This window comes from Microcaecilia unicolor, chromosome 4 (genome assembly GCF_901765095.1).
Source record: "Microcaecilia unicolor chromosome 4, aMicUni1.1, whole genome shotgun sequence".
Classification (NCBI taxonomy): Eukaryota; Metazoa; Chordata; class Amphibia; order Gymnophiona; family Siphonopidae; genus Microcaecilia; species Microcaecilia unicolor.
Genome location: NC_044034.1, coordinates 84,097,779 through 84,117,266, shown reverse-complemented (window position 1 = coordinate 84,117,266; position 19,488 = coordinate 84,097,779). Strand labels below are relative to the sequence as shown.

At 42.5% G+C, this 19,488-nt stretch overlaps 1 protein-coding gene across 2 annotated transcripts in view; it reads left to right on the top strand.

Annotated features, from left to right (window-relative positions):
* Nucleotides 1–19,488, top strand: part of SMAD9 (SMAD family member 9) — a 103,363-nt gene that overhangs the window by 59,550 nt on the left and 24,325 nt on the right. For both annotated transcript variants that reach the window (XM_030200388.1, XM_030200387.1), the window contains 3 exons: nucleotides 8,075–8,323; nucleotides 11,528–11,638; nucleotides 14,065–14,286. In XM_030200388.1, coding sequence (XP_030056248.1) covers nucleotides 8,075–8,323; nucleotides 11,528–11,638; nucleotides 14,065–14,286 — 582 coding nt within the window. The remainder of the gene's footprint in view (nucleotides 1–8,074; nucleotides 8,324–11,527; nucleotides 11,639–14,064; nucleotides 14,287–19,488) is intronic.

Sequence of the window (19,488 nt, the reverse complement as noted above, 5' to 3'; positions counted from 1 at the left end):
ATGAGAGGGTGGTTGGATTTAATTTGTATTAACATGAACCAAATAGATTTTAGTGGGATTTCTTTTTCCAATTTTCTTAATTTGTTGCTTTGTGAAGTAAAAACACTATAAATGAGGATTTGGGAATTTTTCCATGGATTTTAGTGTTTATTGTGGAACTAGTAAAAGAGGCCCGTTTCTGAGCAGATAAAACGGGCGCTAGCAAGGTTATCGTCGGCAACACCCCCCCCCCAACTGGTTCGTTGTTGTTGCATTGCTCCGCCCTCAACATCATGACGTTTGACACGAGGGCGGGGCCCGTAGCGATTTCCCACCCCCCCGCCTCCCTGCCTCCTTCCCTTCCTCCCTCCCTGCCAACCCCTTGGTTGTTCTGCCATTGCTCCGCCCTCGAGGGCAGGGCCCGTAGCGATTTTCCATCCGCCTCCCTGCCTCCCTCCCTGCCATCATTGTTCTGCCATTGCTCCGCCCTTGAGGGCAGGGCCCGTAGCGATTTTCCATCCGCCTCCCTGCCTCCCTCCCTGCCATCATTGTTCTGCCATTGCTCCGCCCTTGAGGGCAGGGCCCGTAGCGATTTTGGTGGCTTCACCACCACGAACCTTTGAACCTTTTTGAAGGAAGTGAGGGCTTGGCTTCACTGACGTCACTGTCTTCAGAACATTGAGGATGAGTTTTATATATATAGATAACTGTAGGTTTCTGTAGAAAAAAGTGACTTTTTAAAATCAAGTTTTGTGGAAAAAGAGGATTCTTAGACTATGGTGAATGACTGGATTCTGTATTTTTTAAATATTTTTATTTGCTACAGCAATACAACGGAAAACAACAAGTCGGAGTAACATATCACAACACAGAATACGCAAGGGCCCAACTTGACAGGAACAAAAGCAGCCATAATCACCTGAAACTCCCTCCTCTTATGTGCAATACGGGTCATTCTGCAGGCCCTTCACAGGGAGTTTCAGTGGAATCTGTATTTGATTTTAATTTTGTTCTGCAACAAGACCAGGCATGGATGCATGCAAGAATTATTAGAGTTTTCTTAGTGCATTTCTGAGATTGACCGAGGGGCTCTGTGATGGAAAGGGTGAAATCACTGATGATTTCAGTGGAGTCAGTCTGCTAGGAGATGGAGACAGTTTCATTTGGGGAGAAAGGCAGAAGACAAGGAGCTGAAAAGATGTGCATCTGAGGTGCTCCTGTGTGAAAGAAAATGTTTGGGAGAAATTGTATATTGTGAGAGTGAAAATACAGTAAGCTTACTAAAGTGTATGGTAGCTTTTGAATGTTTCAGGTGTATATTGCCAGTGTGAGAGATTTTAAGCAGTTTAGGATCCTTTAAGGTGGTAGTACTTGATTTGCCTTTTGTTGTTTGATTGCTGAATTTAAGATATACTACTGATATTTCAATTTCAAGGATTTTTGGCAGAATTGAGACACTTCGCTATGTTTTGAGTAAGCTTGGCCTGTAAACCAGGGCAAAGCCAAATTCAGCCTATTGGGTTAAAGAGAAGGTCTGAAAAAGGGTAACACTGTTCATTCTGAGGTAAGATCTCAAGAAGAGATCTGGAAACTAGAAGTGCTGTCCTTGGCTCATGGGGTGTCTGACAAAAAAGGCCCTGGTCCAATGTTGGGATAGTCTGAGCAAGAGTGTGTACACCAGTTCTGAATATTGTGTGTGTGAAAACAGGAGCTGCAATAAAGTTTGCTATGACCAAAAAGCCAGCACTTTTAATATAGGGAACCAAGTAATAGAATAGGACACTAGACAAGGAAAAGGATTATTAGGTTATTTTACGTATTTAGAAAACCCCAGTAAAAATGACATTTAATTTAAAGTCCCTTAAAAAAGAATTAAAACCATCATAGTCAGGAAATTAGTTTGTTTTATGAAGTTATTTACAGACAGGTTAGTAGGTGCTACATGTAGAAGGAAAGAAGAAGAGGAGGAGGAAGACTACTGATCTCCAATGCAAGAAAGGAGAAGAACTAACTCACCAAAGAAGATTGGTGAAAGACTGCACACAGACAAAGGGAAAAAAATTAGTTAAAGGCAGAAAGAATAAATTACAGAGAAATACCTCCTTGGTCTCGTGGGTTTTCAGATCCAGATAGTTTAGGAAAATCTTCATCTGTAAGAGAGAAAAAAACGAACCCCCAAAAGAATCAATTTATTTAGGGGTCTTTTTACAAAGCAGAGGTATGGCTACCACGAATGTAGCACACACCAAATCGACACTACCGTCCAGTTAGTGTGCCCACCTGGCGGTAATGTTGAAGTTGGCACATGCTGTTTCCCGCGGTGTTTATATGCCTACATTTTTCTCTGTTTCTAATGTAATGAATTTTATTTGGGAATATAAATGGGGGGGGGGGGGGGGAGGGGAGGGGATAGCCTGGCAACTCAGTAAACCTAGATTCAATTACGAGGTCTTCACTCCCTAGGGATGACTGGAACTGGGGATGCCATGGGGATATCGTTCACAACCTCTGGAAGACTGATGCAGAAAGCTACTGCAGGCAGAAAGAAGCATGCAGTTGAAGAGAGCTCTGTGCCCTTTAATGGCCGTTCAATGGAGAAAGTGTTTCAGTGTTGTAGTTAACTCATGTGGTGGACATCAGAATACAGCATATTAAAACGTATGTTAAGGAGGCTACAAGCTAATCCACAACAATGCAGAGACATTTTAAAGCTGTGCGCTGATGTCTACCGGAGAAGAAATGTTCTGCCATGTTTGAGGTGACGTAGAAGAATAATGAGACCCCCCCCCAACCTGAGCTCCCAGCCCCTAGTATAGCTTCTGCATTGGCCCTAAATATCCCTGTTGTCTAGGAGCTCCACCCCCAACATAACCCCTCCTCCCCCAACTCAAAAACAAAAATCCTTGGTATCCTCCTCCCCCCCCCACCCAACTTGACTCACATTCCCCTTGACTCAAAAATAAAAATCCCAGGTTTTCAACAGCACCCCCCCCTCAGACCCCTCCCCAGCTGGTGTGCCTAGAAGAAGCAGGAGCAATGCACATTCACTCCTTCCTTGACGATGCCATCTTGGAAAATGGCAGCACCTGACCCTGTACAGTGCATCCTGGGATACACCATGTGGGGTCAGTCTGCCGAATAAGGGAATTTCATGCATTTAATGCTAAGATTAGCAGATTAATCCCATGTAGTGTGTCCCAGGATGCATTGTTCAGGGTCAGGCACTGCTGTTTTCTAAGATGGCAGCACTGAGGCAGAAGGGAGTGGGCATTTCTCCTGCCTCTTCAAGGTATATCGGCCAAGTGGGATGGGAGTGGTGGTCTGGGTGCTGTCACTAGACTGGGATTTTTATTTTTGACTCGAAGGGGGAGTCTTGTCAAGAGGGTGGCAAGGTGTGCCATGCACAGGGATTTTTGTTTTTGAGTGAGGGAAGGGAGGAGGGGAGGTTGGAAGATGGCTGCCACTAGACACCAGGGAATTTATTATTGAGTCAGGCCAGGTGGGGTCAAGTTGGTAGTGAGAGAGAGAGAGGTGCCATCAGACGTTTGTTGTGTTGTGATGACTTTCTTTTGCAGCAGATTTTTAAAAAAATGTTCATCTTCCTATCAGTGCATGAGCCAATCACCCCTTACTCATTGACAGGAAGGGAGACATTTTTACAGTGAATTGTAGATTACTGCTGCAATTTTAACACAGAAGGAATTTGCATACTTATTGGTTACTGTATCCAGGCAATAGTTTTTGTGCTGAAAGCTTGCATTAGCAGCTGTGTGGTCAGTGGCTCTAGTATGCAGCTTTCTGTATGGATCTTTGGGTGGAGAGGGAGTCAGTTAAACAGCAATAATGACATCTAGTGGCTGAATTTTAGGCTCATGATTGTTGGGATATGGAAGATTCTTTGGTATATGATCCCAAGCTAGGGCTTGTTGCTCCAAATGACTAGGTTAAGGGAGTGTAGTTATAAAATAGAGGAAAAATATATCTGGATAGTTACAGTTGAAGGGTCATATCACTGGATCCCAGTTCCAGTTGAACTGGAAGCTGAAAGGAGCAGAAGTGAACTGCTGGGCCTCACAAAAATGCAAAACAACATAAAATAAAACATATTTAAAACAAGAGTTTCACTGATAATGTTTGAGATGTGCACATACACAAGACAAGCACTAATCATAAAAGATTCTTGAATGTTCCAGATTGTTTTCCTTGACACCATTCAGTGTGATCAGATCAGTGAACTATCATGAAGTCAACAGAGTTACTTGCAGATCTCATCAGAATTTCTTTAATTTTAGATACAGGATGCTGGTATTGAATAGGGCAGATATATTACATGATATTTCAGGTGCGGTGGCATACAATGTGATCACATGAGGAAGAAAGGCAAAGCAGATGTACCTGCTCTGAGTCTGTGCCCTATGGGAAGGGTCCTAGCAAGAATCTTCTGGAACTTTTGGCTAAAGGCAAAGCCTCGGGGCAAATTTCAGTTCATTCCCTTAGTGACTAATTACCACAGGAAAGCTATGTGGGGTCAACTGAAAGGTCCGATTCTCTAGATGAAATTTCAGCCATGTGACACCCCCCCCCATTTTTCCCCTTGGGATGCTTCAAGGCCCTCTCGACCCCTCTTGTCCAGCATTCCCACTTTCCCTCTATACTCCTCTGTGTCCACGTCTTCTTTTTCATTTCCCACCCCCTCTCTGTGTTGAGCATCTGCTTCTGCTTCCCCACCCCAACCCCAAGACTAGTATCTCCCCTTCCAGTCTCTACTCCTGTATCCAGCATCTCTTTCTTTCTTTCTGTTGCATGCCCAGCATCTCCCATTCTCTTCCCTACTATAGTTCAATATCTTCCTTCCTTACCTTCTCATGCCCAGCATATTTCCATCTTTACACCTCATGTCCAGTATTTCCCCTTTCTTTTCCCTACCCGTCCCGATATCCAGCATCTCCTCTTCATACTACCTCTCCATGTTCAGCATCTCCCTTCCCTCCTATACTCCAGCATCTTCCTTTTCCTACCCACCCAGGTATTCAGCATCTCCCCTTTCTTTCCTTATCCCCAAGGTGTTCAGCATATCCCCTTCCTATCTCTGCCCCTCCCTCCCCCCACTGAGACCAGCATTCCCTCTTTTCTTTGTCAGTTCTGCTCCTTCAGTTCATTTGCTGCTGTACCCTTACTTCTGCCTGGGCTATTCTGCAGTTTCAAAGGCAGCATGCATAGTGCAGGACCCTTGAGCATCTGCGTATGCTCAAGGTTTGCCACATCCTGTCTCCTCTGATGCAGATTTCCTGTCAGATGGGTTGGGACATGGCAGGCCTAGAGCACACACGTACTCAAAAGACCCTGCACCGCACTGACAGTTGTTTCTAAGTGCTGCACTGCTGCTGTCCGACCAGCCTTGCTTCTCCCTCCCACCTTCTGAATTCTGCCGCCCTAGGTGGACACATAGTCTGCATTGTGGTAGGTGTCCTGCAACCTTGTCCTATCCATGTTCAAACACAGTGAACATATACAACAAGAAGAGCTAGATGATTTAAACTCTAAATAATCGATTGTGATGGATTTCAACATGCCAAGGTTCTCTCTATAGGTTAGGAGCTTTTACACAATGTCATCATTAGTCCATTTTAAAATATACCCCTGGATTCTATAAACAGTAACTAAAGTTGTGCACGCAAATCAGCGTGCGTAGCTGATTGGCGTGCACAACTTAATCACACCAATATTTGGCTGCTAAAAACCAATTATTGGTGTTAATTGGCCTTAATTAGGATTTACACGCAGATTGTATTCTATAACGATCAACACACAAATCCTAATTCGCATAAATTTTGGGGGACTAGCCTTGGGGCATTGCAGGGGCATTCTGAGGTGTTCCAAAATTTTACACGCGTAAATACAGACTAGGTGCCAGTATTTACACCATCTTTTAGCAGATGTAATTGCTGGTGCCTAAAGTTAGGCGCGGTTTATGCCCTAAGCACTATTCTATAAAGGATGTGTACTCTTTATAGAATAGCGCTCAATGCGTAAAATTTTCATCACCAATTTTTAGGTGCTGCTATAGGGGTCCTTTTACAAAGGCGTGCTGAAAAATGGCTTTCCGGTAGTGTAGATGCGGGTTTGGGGCACGCACCAATCTATTTTTACAGCTCGGCTGTAAAAAAGGCTTTTTAAAAATTTTTTGCCGAAAATGGACGTGCGGCAAAATGAAAATTGCCGCACGTCCATTTTGGGTTTGAGACCTTACCGCCAGCCATTGACCTAGCGGTAAAGACTCACATGGTAACTGAGCGGTAATGACCTAAGCGCACCAAATGCCAATGGGCGAGCGTCTATTACGCAAGCCCGAAAAGAAAAAATATTTTTCAGATGCGTGTATTGGATGCGCGCCAAAAATGAAATTACTGCAAGAGCCACTTGGTAGTCGGGCGGTAAGTCCATTTTGGCGCGCGTAGACACTTACGCAGCTTAGTAAAAGAGCCCTATTGAATTTACTCCATAGTGTAAAAATGGAAGTTCTCATTCAAAAATTCTTGTTTAAATCAATTCAACAGTTCATCTCCATTTTTAGATCACAGTATAGCATAACATATCTTCATTCAAAATGTCTTCCAATTATAATAAAGACCTATCTTAAGAGCCCTCCTTCAGCATGATCCTGCATCAGGAAGCAGAAAACTGCCTGAGATGAATGGATGCTAAAATTTGAATATACTGTGATATAAAAGAAGTAATTTAAACAAGAGTTGCTAGACCGTATAGAGAGAGGTGTGACCAGCAGAAGAAAAGAGGTTTTAATGGCCTTGTATAAGTCGTTGGTGAGGCCCCACCTTGAGTATTGTGTTCAGTTTTGGAGGCCGTATCTTGCTAAGGATGTAAAAAGAATTGAAGCAGTGCAAAGAAAAGCTACAAAAATGGTGTGGGATTTGCGTTACAAGATGTATGAGGAGAGACTTGCTGACCTGAACATGTATGCCCTGGAGGAAAGGAGAAACAGTGGGGGTTTTGATACAGACATTCAAATATTTGAAAGGTATTAATCCACAAATGAACCTTTTCCGTAGATGGGAAGGCGGTAGAACTAGAGGACATGAAATGAGATTGAAGGGGGGGGGGGGGGGGGGCAGACTCAAGAAAAATGTCAGAAAGTATTTTTTCATGGAGAGAGTGGTGGATACTTGAAATGCCCTCCCGCAGGAGGTGGTGGAAATGAAAACGGTAACGGAATTAAAAAATGCAAGGGATAAGCACAAAGGAATCCTGTTCAGAAGGAATGGATCCACAGAAGCTTAGTGGAGCCTGGGGGGCAGCACCAGTGGTTGGGAGGCGGGGCTAGTGCTGGGCAGACTTCTACGGTCAAGATCAGGTATATACAAAAAGTAGCGCATATGAGTTTATCTTGTTGGGCAGACTGGATGGACCGTGCCGGTCTTTTTCTGCTGTCATCTACTTTGTTACTATGAATGAATAAGCACTTTCACTTTCATGCTGTAGTTTAAAATGGACTAATGACGACATTATGCAAAAGGTTTTAACACTGTTAGCGTGAACATTCACATTCAGTTATTTATTTTGAGTTTAAATCATTTAGCTCTTCTTGTATATGTTGTATTGAGCTAAATTTCGAATGGAGAGATATTTGGTTTCATTGTTTCAAACATAGTGAAAGCAGCTGGCAATATAGTGGGCACCCCCCCCCCCCCAAAAAAAAAAAGTATTGGATTGAAAGCTATATAAAATAAACAAAAGAGTGTAAAGCTTTCTAACAAAAACCTTCAGATGCACGCGGGTTTGGGAATGCAAATGCCAGTCAGATATTTTTGGTACTGGATTTGAATTTATTTTTATCTTGTTACATGAGCTGCCCTGATAAACAAATCAATGATTTCCTGTCAGTCTGAGAGAAGGGATAAAAAGAAAGCAGCAATGAACGCAGCTTGAACCATTTTTCACTTTTGACATAAGGCATGTTTATGTCAGCATTATAACATGTGAACTTTTCATTCTATAAATTGATTCTCTGTGATGCTCAGTGTGAAAGCTGGAGGCCTACCGTAAAACTGCAACTTTGGTTTTCTTTTTTCTTTTTCAGTGCTGCCACCGGTGCTAGTTCCAAGACACAGCGAGTTTAATCCGCAGCTTAGTCTGCTTGCTAAGTTCCGGAGCGCATCTCTCCACAGTGAGCCACTGATGCCACAAAATGCAACCTACCCTGAATCCTTCCAGCAAGCCACGTGCCCCACTTTCCCTGCTTCACCCAACATGTTCCCTCAGTCGCCCGTCAGCTACCCTGATTCCCCTGGAAGTTCTTCTGCTCCAGGAAGTCCATACCAGGTCACAGGTCAGAGACAGCAAAGGTGGAACCATTAATGCCCTACTTAGAAATGATGGTGAAGTCTAGAGACTCTTTATGCTAAGAGTCCTGTGAATGGCATGATCCATGGGGAACGAAGAGAAAACAGCACCAAGGCCCTCCAAGATGGGATAGTCATGAGTCCTTTATTGATAAACCCGATGTGGGCTGTGTTTTGGCATAAAGAATGCCTGCATCAGGGGTCAATATCACAGCTCACCAAATCAAACCTGTGTCTTCCAGCCTGCAATTTGTACCTGATTAAGGAAGCTAACTGCTACAAACCAGTGTCCTCTAAATAGGGATGCAGGTTTGTGGTGGTTAGATTCCTTAATCAGTTAGAAATTGCAAGCTGGAAGACTCCGGTTTGATGTGGTGAGCTGTGATATCATTTTTTCAAGAGTCTGACTATAATTGATCTGATCCCCTGATGCAGGTGTGTTTTACGCTGAAACACAGCCCATGACGGGTTTATCAATAAAGGACTCTTGACTATCCCATCTTGGAGGCCCTTGGTGCTGTTTTCTCTTGGTTTTGTGTGTGTACTCTGACCCTTTCTTTTGCCATGTGATCTATATGGGGAAGACAGTCTGCAAAAGCAATTTATCTGGGTTAATACTGATTTACATGGGTTAAAGGGTTCTTAGAAAATGCCCACCCTATATAATAAAGATCAGAAGTATCTGTTGATATCAACAATATCAGAGATATCCAAAATATCAAGAATATAATGATTAATGTTAATAAAGAGCTGTGTTTACCCTTCTCTTCTCCTTGTATTCAGCCAATAAATAAAGTTAGAAATTCCCCACCCACCCTCCACATTGTGTAGAGAGGCTCTCAGGGGCGGAATAGCTCACACAGTTTTGCATTTTCAAAACTGCACACAATTTTCCATGAAGAAAGTACTCATTTGAAAAGTAGGTACAAAATCTTTGTAAGTATTTAATGAAGTTTTCAAAGGACGAGTATGCTTGTACTTTCCCTTAGAAAACTGCGGAAAGCCACTGGAAAAAGTACGTGTGTAGAGATTTGAAAATTGAAAGATTGACAGCAATGTGAATGCTTTTTTAACTGGAGTGAACAGCACAGTTGGAGATTGTCAATTATGGGCTGAAAATGCTCTTTACAGAAGCCGAGACCCTGTGCACATGGGCAGTCTATTTTAGCCTCTGTACCTTGTAGCTGTTACGAAAGCTAAACAACCCACATTGCTTCCCTTTTAAAATGAGCAGGTGCAGAGTTTGTTCTTGTAAAAGCATCTACATATTCTGCAGCTGCTATGTGCGTGTGGGTGGCCGAGAGGGATCAGAAATCCTATGAAGTGGTGCTAATTTCCTTCCCATACCTAAACACGCCCAGAGGAACTCCTCCTTTTAATCAGCTGAATGAACCTGTGCTTTGGAAGCTGCTCACCATTTCAAGAGCAGCTGAGGAGGGCCTATGTTTCAGTCAAATGATTTTATCTGGGTAAATAAATTAGCATCTCTGATGCAATAAAGATCGGGCACTTTTCAAAGCTATTATGTATCACATGTGGATATCTGCTGATTCATTGGAAAATGTGGTGTGGTGTGCCTGGGATGGGAATACAGTTCATCAGTGATTTACAACCTTTCCTTTTCTGCTTCTCCTCTGTTCCTTGCTTTTAACACAACCTGTTCTTTTTCACAATGGGATCAAGTAGAAGAGAGCTTACCTCAATGACCTTCAAGTCTAAATTGAAGTTAAAAGCTATGAATTGGATTTGTTGGCACAACCAATGGTTTTGCTTGTTCGTAGTACTAGGAAGATATGCCTCAGATTCTTTTCTCAACCACCCTACATAGAGTAGCTACAAAAATCAGAGTGTGCCAGTGATATTAGTGTTTAAGAATGAAAACGTGGATTTATGGTGGTTCAATAGTGCCGTCATACTTATGTTTAGAAGGGCACTGCCGTGTTAAACCCCTCTATTCATCACGTCATTGTTACTAAAGAAAGCCCTCTGCTTCATAAAGGCTGGCACAACCTGTATGTGTCACATTCCCTCAAGAAAAATTGGCTCAGTGTTTTTTGTTGTTGTTTTGTTTTGTTTTCCAGATAGAGCAGAGCAAGGTAAGCTACATTATTTAGTTTGAAAAACTTTTCTAAATTTTGCCCTCATTTAGCTCACAAGCATCTTTGTGTTTTAAACTCAAATTCTTCACCCCCTGGAGTTTAAAGCCAGAGCTGATACTGTTTAGTTTTTCATATTTCTAGGTTCAGAGAAAGAGGAGTTAGAAATTAGGGGGTCCTTTTACTAAGGTGCGCTGAAAAATGGCCTGCGATAGTTTAGGCGTGTGTTTTGGGCGCGTGCAGAATCATTTTTCAGCGTACCTGCAAATAATGCCTTTTTAACATTTTTACCGAAAATGGATGTGTGGCAAAATGAAAATTGCCACGCGTCCATTTTGGGTCTGAGACCTTACTGCCAGCCATTGACCTAACGGTGAAGTCTCACACGGTAACGGGGTGGTAATGACCTATGCGCGTCAAATGCCACTTGCCCAATACGCGCGTCCAAAAATAAAAATTATTTTTCAGACACGCATATCGGACACACGCCAAAAATGAAATTACCATAAGAGCCACACAGTAGCCAAACAGTAAATTCATTTTGGCGTGTGTTGGGCGCGTGTAGACGCTTACGCGGCTTAGTAAAAGGGCCCCTAGGTTTTAGAATTTTCTGTGAATGTATAAGTACTGACTAAAAATTGTGGGGATCGATAGTCAAAGTTTTGAAATTCCTGCCCTACAGACCAGTGCGCTTTGGTTTGGGCAAAAGTCACACACCACACAGCGAAGGTGACACAAAATAAAAAAAACTAGACGATGTCACTGGAGTAAAGACTTTATTCATACACATCCAAGACTCGACACGAGTCGTGTTTCGGCTAATATGGTCTGCATCAGGAGTCTAAAAGATATAACACATAAAATACAAACCATATAAACAAATAAAATGACACGGTCTAATCAAAATGTAAAGCCCAGGGAATGACAATGCAAAGGGGAGTTGAAGTTGCTGTGCCTTTTACAACTCTGAATTGTCTGGCTTTTATATGTATTGGCCTTACAAGTATAATATTCCCACAGCAAGATTTTTGTAATTGAATATAGTAAACACTATAACCTATCAAAATGTTGATACTGGTTTATTCCTGTTTGTAGCTGAAACACCACCTCCACCGTATAATCCAACTGAAGCATCAGGAAACCACAACGGAAGGCCTACAAACTCAACAAATGACTGTAACTTGGTGCTTTCCTTGCCCAATAGAGGTAACTGTACTGAGGATAACCTGCATGTGCTGTTTAGGTCCCTGCATTTTGTACCAAGAAAACCTTAAAAGAACCAAAACTGCTTTATTACTGGGTAACATACAGTACTTTTCCAATAATTTCTAATTTAGGAACATTGGGCATACATTCAATGAGATGTTTCCTGTTAAGGCTGTTAGGTAGGAAGGTTTCATAGCTGGAACTTCCTGTATTCGGCAGTGATGACTGGGCTCTTTAATGCCAATATTCAGTGGCAGTATATCTGGTTAAAGTATATTGGTTAATTTTAACTGAATATTCAGATAAGCTGGTGACACTGAATAATAACCATTTACGGGTGAATTCTCTAAATGGCACCTAAAAGCTTGGTGCTGAAAAAAACACTTAAGCACTATTCTAGAATAGCACTTAAGTGCGGGGCTCACTTGTAAATTTAGGTGCGCCCATTTGCACCAATAAAAACCTGGTGTAAATGCCCACGTCTAGATTTACGTGCAGAACCCCCTTATTCTGTAATTGCACGCATAAGTGGAATCCATGCTCCACCCCGAAATGCCCATGACCCTCCCATTTCTGCATCCCCTTTTCCAGGACACGTATAAAATTTAGGTGTGGCTCATGCACCTAAATTTACACGCGTACATGTTAATTGATTTCAATTAACACCAATAATTTGTTTTAAAAAGCCAATTATTGGTGCTAATTGGCTCATTCAGTTAAATTGTGCACACAATTTGGGTATGTGCCTAAATTTGCACACACAATTTTTAGTGCTTTTTATAGAACTGGGGGGTTAATGTTTAATTGGCATTTGATATACCATCTTTCAATGGAGAATGTCAAAGTGGTTTACAAATCTAAAACAAGAAATGAAAAGGCACTACAAACATGGATAGGAAAGAGGCAGAAAAGAAGAAGACAAAAGTAACAGAATTGCTCAAGTCGGTAACCGGCAAGTTATCTGCCTCAAAAGCTCTAGAGGAGAAATGGGCCGTCAAAGCAGCTCTAAACTTCAAATAAGAAAAGGGGGAGGGCATGGCGTAGCATAGGAGCAGTGAAAAAGAAGGCACGCACTCAAGAGTTGTGCATCAAGTAGAGCTCTTGTGCGCATCTCCAGTCAAATTGGGGAGAAGGAGCCTGCTGTCACCAACACCATCCGTCTTTTCTCTGGGACTTTGCTCGTTAGCCAGCAGCTCATCAGCCACTGACCTCCCTTACACCACGGTTCTACCTGAGCTGCCAAAAAGAGGCATGTGCCACTCGACGCCATCCCTCTATGACATTACACAACCTGTGCGTCCAAATTCTTCCGGTGCTGGATCGGGCCAGTCGCTCTTGTCAAAAAAAAAAAAAAAGAAAGCCTGGAAAGAAGTGCTGGAATTCTACATGCTGCACTTCCAAGCAACATCAAGGATGAGGATAAACCCAGCAGTGTCGGTTTTTCTCTCTTTGGGTTGGGAAAGCAAAGATGAGGTATGGAGTTTCCTAGTTGGCCCCGATGCCCAGACAGCTTAATGCTTGCTCCGAGCTGATGTAGAGTTTACAGCGGAAAGAGCTCTCTTGTTTTGCGCACTGTCCACTGAGCATTGGCAAGGAATAGGGAATGACCTCATTTGCATGCTCATTGCGCTGTGAGCTGGCGAGCTCGTTGGTTCACATGCTCGTCGGCTGTGAGCATTCTTCGCTAGCAAATGCAGGTGCTAATCCGGTGCATTTGCTTCTGAGCATCGGGGCCTCAGTTCTTAAGTTGGTGCCGGGGGGGGGGGGGCAAAATGTGCCCCCTCACCTCAGGCTCTGGACCCCCCTCCCGCCGAAGTCTGGCTATCCTCCGCTGAATATCTCTGGTTACCAGCTAATGGATAGCTGGTTATATTATGCAATATAACCAGCTGTCCACCAATTTTTAAACCAGGTTTAGCAGTCATTTGATCACTTGAAAACCTGGTATATCTTTGGCCGGTTTGATAGTAATGGGCTAAATCTGAATATTCACTTAGCTGGGTATCTTTAAAGTGGTCAAAAATAAACCAGATATTCAATGCTGGTCAGCATTGACTACCTGGGCTTAGCGCAGACTGTGGGAGTTAGCCGGTCTAACTCCCGCGGTTTGAATATCGGCCCCTAGGTATTTCCCTGTTCCCCCAATCTAAGTTTGTACCCAAGGCATTGGAGGGTTAAATAACTTTCCCCAAGATCATAAGGAGCAGTAGTGGGATTTGAAAGGGCTTCTCTTGTCAGCCTGGTGCCTTAACCCCACTAGGCTTCTCCTCCTTTGAATTCGAAGGCTTTTCTCCCATTCTTTTCCATGGGAATAAAGGCTTGGCGAATTAGATTCAAAATTAGCCATATATGCATGAGAATTGCCATATTACTGCACGGAGTTCTAGGCTGATTCCACTGTACATAATCTATTGTTTTTCTTTCAGAATTCCGACCTGTCTGCTATGAGGAGCCACTGCACTGGTGCTCTGTTGCTTACTATGAACTCAACAACCGAGTAGGGGAGACGTTCCAAGCATCCTCTCGAAGCGTACTGATAGATGGGTTCACAGATCCTTCAAAGAACAAGAGCAGGTTCTGCCTGGGCCTTCTGTCCAATGTGAACAGAAATTCTACCATAGAAAACACCAGGAGGCACATTGGAAAGGGTAAGAGCATAGGAAAGAAACAGAATGCTCAAGTACTGAGATTATTCATTCTAAAAAGGTGTTGCAGTTATTTTTCCATATTATGGCAATAGCCACTCTATATTGTAAGAAATACTCATAGCTTCAGTGTTCAAAGTTGGTTTCCAAAGAAGAAAATCACTTTATAAAATTGAGGCATTTTTATTAACAGTGTGAGATTTCTTCTGTAACAAATAGCTTATATCCTGCCAAATTTATCTAGTTAAAATCACACATCAGGCCTTTTGTACTGTATTTATTTTATTTATTCAGATTGATTAATCATCTTCCCAAATCCAAAAAGATTACTCCCAAGGTGATGTACAAATAAAACTCATAAAACAGCAACTCATAAAATCATAAAAAACACATCAACACTAACTTACATATAAAACACAAATATAGGCTCAGCCATCCTCTCTCTTTCACCATGCAACAGTCATAACAGCAGAGTTGCCAAAACATTATGCTCCATCTGAGAACAGAAGATTAATGAGATGTTTCCGGAAGGTCAAGCAGTTCTTTTCATGGTGCAAGACAATAGCAAACTATTCCACCCCAATGGGGCTGGAACTGAAAAAGGAAATCATTAGAGCCAAAAAACAATCCTTCAGAAAGTGGAGAAGAGAACCAACTGAAAGTAACAGGATAGATCATAAGGAATGCCAAGCCAAATGCAAAGCGGAGATAAGGAGGGCAAAAAAGGACTTTGAGAAGAAATTAGCGTTGGAAGCAAAAATACATAGTAAAAACTTTTTTAGATACATTAAAAGCAGGAAACCGGCCAAAGAGTCGGTTGGGCCGCCGGACGAAAATGGTGTTAAAGGGGCGATCAAGGAGGACAAAGCCGTAGCGGAGAAATTAAATGAATTCTTTGCTTCGGTCTTCACCGAGGAGGATTTGGGGGGGACACCGGTGCCGGAAAGAATATTTGAAGCGGGGGAGTCGGAGAAACTAAACAAATTCTCTGTAACCTTGGAGGATGTAATGGGTCAGTTCAGCAAGCTGAAGAGTAGTAAATCACCGGGACCTGATGGTATTCATCCCAGAGTATTAATAGAACTAAAAATGAACTTGCGGAGCTACTGTTAGAAATATGCAATCTGTCCCTAAAATCGAGTGTAATACCGGAAGACTGGAGGGTAGCCAATGTTACTCCGATTTTTAAGAAAGGTTCCAGAGGAGATCCGGGAAATTATAGACCGGTGAGTCTGACGTCGGTGCCGGGCAAGATGGTGGAGGCTATTATTAAGAATAAAATTGCAGAGCATATACAAAAACATGGACTGATGAGACAAAGTCAGCACGGATTTAGTGAAGGGAAGTCTTGCCTCACCAATCTAATGCATTTTTTTGAGGGGGTAAGCAAACATGTGGACAATGGGGAGCCGGTTGATATTGTATATCTGGATTTTCAGAAGGCGTTTGACAAAGTGCCGCACGAAAGACTCCTGAAGAAATTGCAGAGTCATGGAATCGGAGGTAGGGTATTATTATGGATTAAGAACTGGTTGAAAGATAGGAAGCAGAGAGTAGGATTGCGTGGCCAGTATTCTCAGTGGAGGAGGGTAGTTAGTGGGGTCCCGCAGGGGTCTGTGCTGGGTCCGTTGCTTTTTAATGTATTTATAAATGACCTAGAGATGGGAATAACTAGTGAGGTAATTAAATTCGCCGATGACACAAAATTATTCAGGGTCGTCAAGTCGCAGGAGGAATGTGAACGATTACAGGAGGACCTTGCGAGACTGGGAGAATGGGCGTGCAAGTGGCAGATGAAGTTCAATGTTGACAAGTGCAAAGTGATGCATGTGGGTAAGAGGAACCCGAATTATAGCTACGTCTTGCAAGGTTCCGCGTTAGGAGTTACGGATCAAGAAAGGGATCTGGGTGTCGTCGTCGATGATACGCTGAAACCTTCTGCTCAGTGTGCTGCTGCGGCTAGGAAAGCGAATAGAATGTTGGGTGTTATTAGGAAGGGTATGGAGTCCAGGTGTGCGGATGTTATAATGCCGTTGTATCGCTCCATGGTGCGACCGCACCTGGAGTATTGTGTTCAGTACTGGTCTCCGTATCTCAAAAAGATATAGTAGAATTGGAAAAGGTACAGCGAAGGGCGACGAAAATGATAGTGGGGATGGGACGACTTTCCTATGAAGAGAGGCTGAGAAGGCTAGGGCTTTTCAGCTTGGAGAAGAGACGGCTGAGGGGAGATATGATAGAAGTGTATAAAATAATGAGTGGAATGGATCGGGTGGATGTGAAGCGACTGTTCACGCTATCCAAAAATACTAGGACTAGAGGGCATGAGTTGAAGCTACAGTGTGGTAAATTTAAAACGAATCGGAGAAAATTTTTCTTCACCCAACGTGTAATTAGACTCTGGAATTCATTGCCGGAGAACGTGGTACGGGCGGTTAGCTTGACGGAGTTTAAAAAGGGGTTAGATAGATTCCTAAAGGACAAGTCCATAGACCGCTATTAAATGGACTTGGAAAAATTCCGCATTTTTAGGTATAACTTGTCTGGAATGTTTTTACGTTTGGGGAGCGTGCCAGGTGCCCTTGACCTGGATTGGCCACTGTCGGTGACAGGATGCTGGGCTAGATGGACCTTTGGTCTTTCCCAGTATGGCACTACTTATGTACTTATGTACTTATGACTCTGTACTCCCTTTGTCACTTTCATTGAGGGTACATTTAATAACACATCCTGACTAGATCTCAGTCTTTTCTCTAGTGCATACCAGTCAATCCTTTCTTGTTAATATGAGCACCCCTCTCCCTCAAAATACAAAAGGTCACTGTGATCAATTCAAATTGCAGTTGAATTGGGCAGCCAGTGCAGCTGAGCTAGCAGTGCCCCTCTTTAGGACACCCAAAATCACCCATCCAGAAGAATTTTATGCTGCCTGTAGTCACTGTAGGTGTATTTTATGCCAAACCTATAAAATAAAGGCCACTGCAGTAATTAATATGGGGCAAAATTAAAGATTGCATCAATATTTGAAACACTGAAATTCAAAAAACGACATAGTCTCACCGGTTTCAATTTCCAATACACCCGTTCTGAATACCTATGATATCTGGAGTTCCAAACCTAGATACAAAATGAGACAAATCTTGTAGAGGGTAATTTTATTACAAGTCGCCTAGGTGAGAAGGCAGGAGGGTGCCTATTTTGGACATATTTTATAAATGACCAGAAATATTTTTTATTTTTGCCGCTGGGGGATTACTCAGTAGTAATTGGAGGCGGTGAGGGCTGTCCCAGGAAATGGCTGCATTTCAAGTTTGTACTTACCACACAGCCATTTTCTTAAAAAAAAAAAACACAACCCAAAAGAACGCTACGGTAGGATGCCACTGCAGGGCCCCTTTTACTGCGGCTTAGTTAAAGGGCCCCTTGACTGGCTATGCTTTAATCACCCGTGTATGCCTGGATATTCAATGCTGTGGTGCCCGGACATGGCCCGGTATTGAATATCTGAGAATAAAGACAGCGGCTGTCAGCAAAACACTGACCGCTGCTGGCTGAATATCAACCACCAAGAGTGATTATTTTTTTTCCAAAGCTGGTATCACACAGTGGTATCCTGACGATGTCAGATCTTGAAAGAATCATCTGGAACATTCTAGCACGGCCAGTTAGACAAGCTAACTAGGTTGGCATTCAGCCACATACTTGAAAGGAGGAATAAAACTACAAACAGAGCATAATTTGTAGGTAAAAAGGAAGTGGAACTATAGAGAAGGGGGGGGTGGGCAGATGGGCCGAGGCAAGAGCAACAAGAGAATACAGGCTAGGTTAGGGAGAGACTGTTCTCTGCTCTGCTCCAAGCTCCCCCTATCCCTTTTCTTCCCTGCAGGCTCCCGAAAAGGGAGGAGTTGGAGCAGAATATCCTGCTGTTCTGGTATCTGAAAAGAAGTGGCAAAACTGTGTTCTAGGTCGTTTCCCCAGAACTTAAGCCCTGCTTAAATATCAGTCTGAAAGAAAGAACTACAGGCATGGCTTTCTCCCAAGTTTTTCTGATGACAAAACTTGGGAGAAAGCCAAGGCATTGTACAGGAAACTTAATGGAAAATAAACAGCTTAAATTATCGTGACAGTCTAACAATAATAAAATACTCAAATATCAGCACATCTAAAAGAACAAAGTACAATTGGATAATTAAAATAACTGTAATACGTTACTCCCAGTGGATTGGGTATTGTATACCTTACTCTATCCTACTTATCAGAATTACTCGTGATTTTATTTTTCCTAGTTCTTTACTGTTTTCTTTTTCAAACGCTTTGTTCTTATATTGGAAAATTACAATAAACATGTTTGCAAAAAAAAAAAAAATAAAAAGTTTTGAATAAGTTCTGGGAGGTAAAGTCCATAAACTGTTTAATAAGGTGGACCCGGGGAAAGCCACTGCTTATTCCTGGGGTCAGTGACATGGAATCTTGCTACTTCTTGAGACTCTTCCAGGAACTTGTATCCTGAACTGGCCACTGTTGGAAGCAGGATAGTGGACTAGATAGACCTTTGGTCTGACCTTGTATGGCAACTCTTATGTTCTTTTGTAAATGCAAAATTACACAGGTTATGTTTCCCAACCTAATGTTGCTGCGCCCACCTTCTTTTCCTGCACATGAAAGTACACCTGTTGTTGATCCCTGGATGTCATGTATTCACAGACAGATTGTTTACCTGGGTATGCATTATTGTATGTGTGCATGTATGTTTTTCAATTTCTGCTTTACCTGTAGCCTAAATAAATTAAAAACAAAACCAACATAAAATACACTGCCTTGAATAATAAAAATCATACCAATTTAAAACCTATAAAATGTAACAAGCAAAGCATAGCAGACAAAACAAATACAACACCCTCATAACATTTATTACAGAAAAGCAAATGTTTCAAAAAGGAGTCATGATACAGTAATAGAACTAAAAACACGTGACATATCTATATACCTGACTACCAATAGTGCAGCACATTTATTGCCATCTCAAGAGAAAATAGTAAGTGCAGCTGCACTCCACAGAATGGTAGCATGGTGAATAAACACTACTACGCCAGTGTGTTGCACCCCTTGACCTGATTCCCTCCCCCAGGTCAGAATAACCCCTCAGCCAAGAACTCTTACACCCTGACTTAAACCCCTGACTCAAAACCCCGCCTGCTACCATAT